Source organism: Plasmopara halstedii, assembly GCF_900000015.1.
Source record: "Plasmopara halstedii genome assembly, contig: Scaffold_650, whole genome shotgun sequence".
Lineage (NCBI taxonomy): Eukaryota > Oomycota > Peronosporomycetes > Peronosporales > Peronosporaceae > Plasmopara > Plasmopara halstedii.
Genome location: NW_020187567.1, coordinates 428565 through 429523, shown reverse-complemented (window position 1 = coordinate 429523; position 959 = coordinate 428565). Strand labels below are relative to the sequence as shown.

The following is a 959-nucleotide window of genomic DNA, read 5'->3' as shown; positions in this document are numbered from 1 at the left end:
CTACCCCGTTCGAGAAAGCGTCCAGTGCCGCGTTAGAACGATGGACAGTATTCGTCTCTCGAGAACCAATTACTGTTCGATAAAAGAAGTTTATATTTACTCTTACATAAGCAGGATGCTATATCAGGTATCATTGCACCGTCTGGAGATATGTTAGTAGGTCGACTGGAGTGTCAAAGAAGTATAACTGGTCTTGTGATGGGAAAGCACAGACTCAACCGTTCCAATCGTAGCCCAAAGTATGGGATGGTGTTTCTGCAATTAGATTACAAGCAAAGCTCGCTACTGATCAAGCTCACGGTTTATACTCACGAGCCCTTTTAACTTTAGATTTCAGATCTCAGAAATACGAGTCATTCTGCACATTCGCGCGGCAAATTTCCTGATGCTTCAAGCTCAGCGATATCGCGCACGGTTGTCGTGCACCGACACCAACGGCCAATTTCCAGAAATATAATGGTGATCAATCACCCTCGCGCCGCTTTTACAGGATTATTTGGTCATTAGTGTTTGAGACGCCCTACTGACTCGAAATAATTGCCGTGCGAAGCGGTAAGGCATCGCAACGATGACCCTAGCATATTGAAAACGGGCATGACATGTTTCATTAAGACAGTTATCAACAAGTTGGTTACACTGGATCTGAGCGACATTGGGATGGATGATTCGACGGCACGCGGTTATTAAGCATTTGCATGCTCAGGTTTTCACGGTAGTATTTCTGAAGTTGAGGTTGCTAAAGAAGTAATAATGAGACTTCGACTCGCAATGGCAATTGACCTGTAGTGACAAGGTACTTGGTTCGAATAAAGAATGCTCTCACTGAAAAAGGGAAGGTGATACTTGCAACTACTCAGATAAGAGATTCGAATGCATTAATATTCCATATTTTGAGCGCCGTGGCCCTAATTGGAGGACTTGGTATGCTAAAAACTCTACCAACTATCAAAGGTCCGTTT

The 959-nt window shown here is 43.7% G+C and overlaps 1 protein-coding gene across 1 annotated transcript; it reads left to right on the top strand.

The window, feature by feature from the left end:
• Positions 1–456: 456 nt before the first annotated feature.
• Positions 457–687, top strand: PHALS_12742 (uncharacterized protein; the record flags this gene model as incomplete). The annotated part of the gene is made up of 2 exons (XM_024728351.1): positions 457–499; positions 551–687. 2 exons carry the CDS (start codon positions 457–459, stop codon positions 685–687), a joined length of 180 nt encoding a protein of 59 aa, XP_024578837.1.
• Between the last annotated feature and the right edge of the window lie 272 nt (positions 688–959).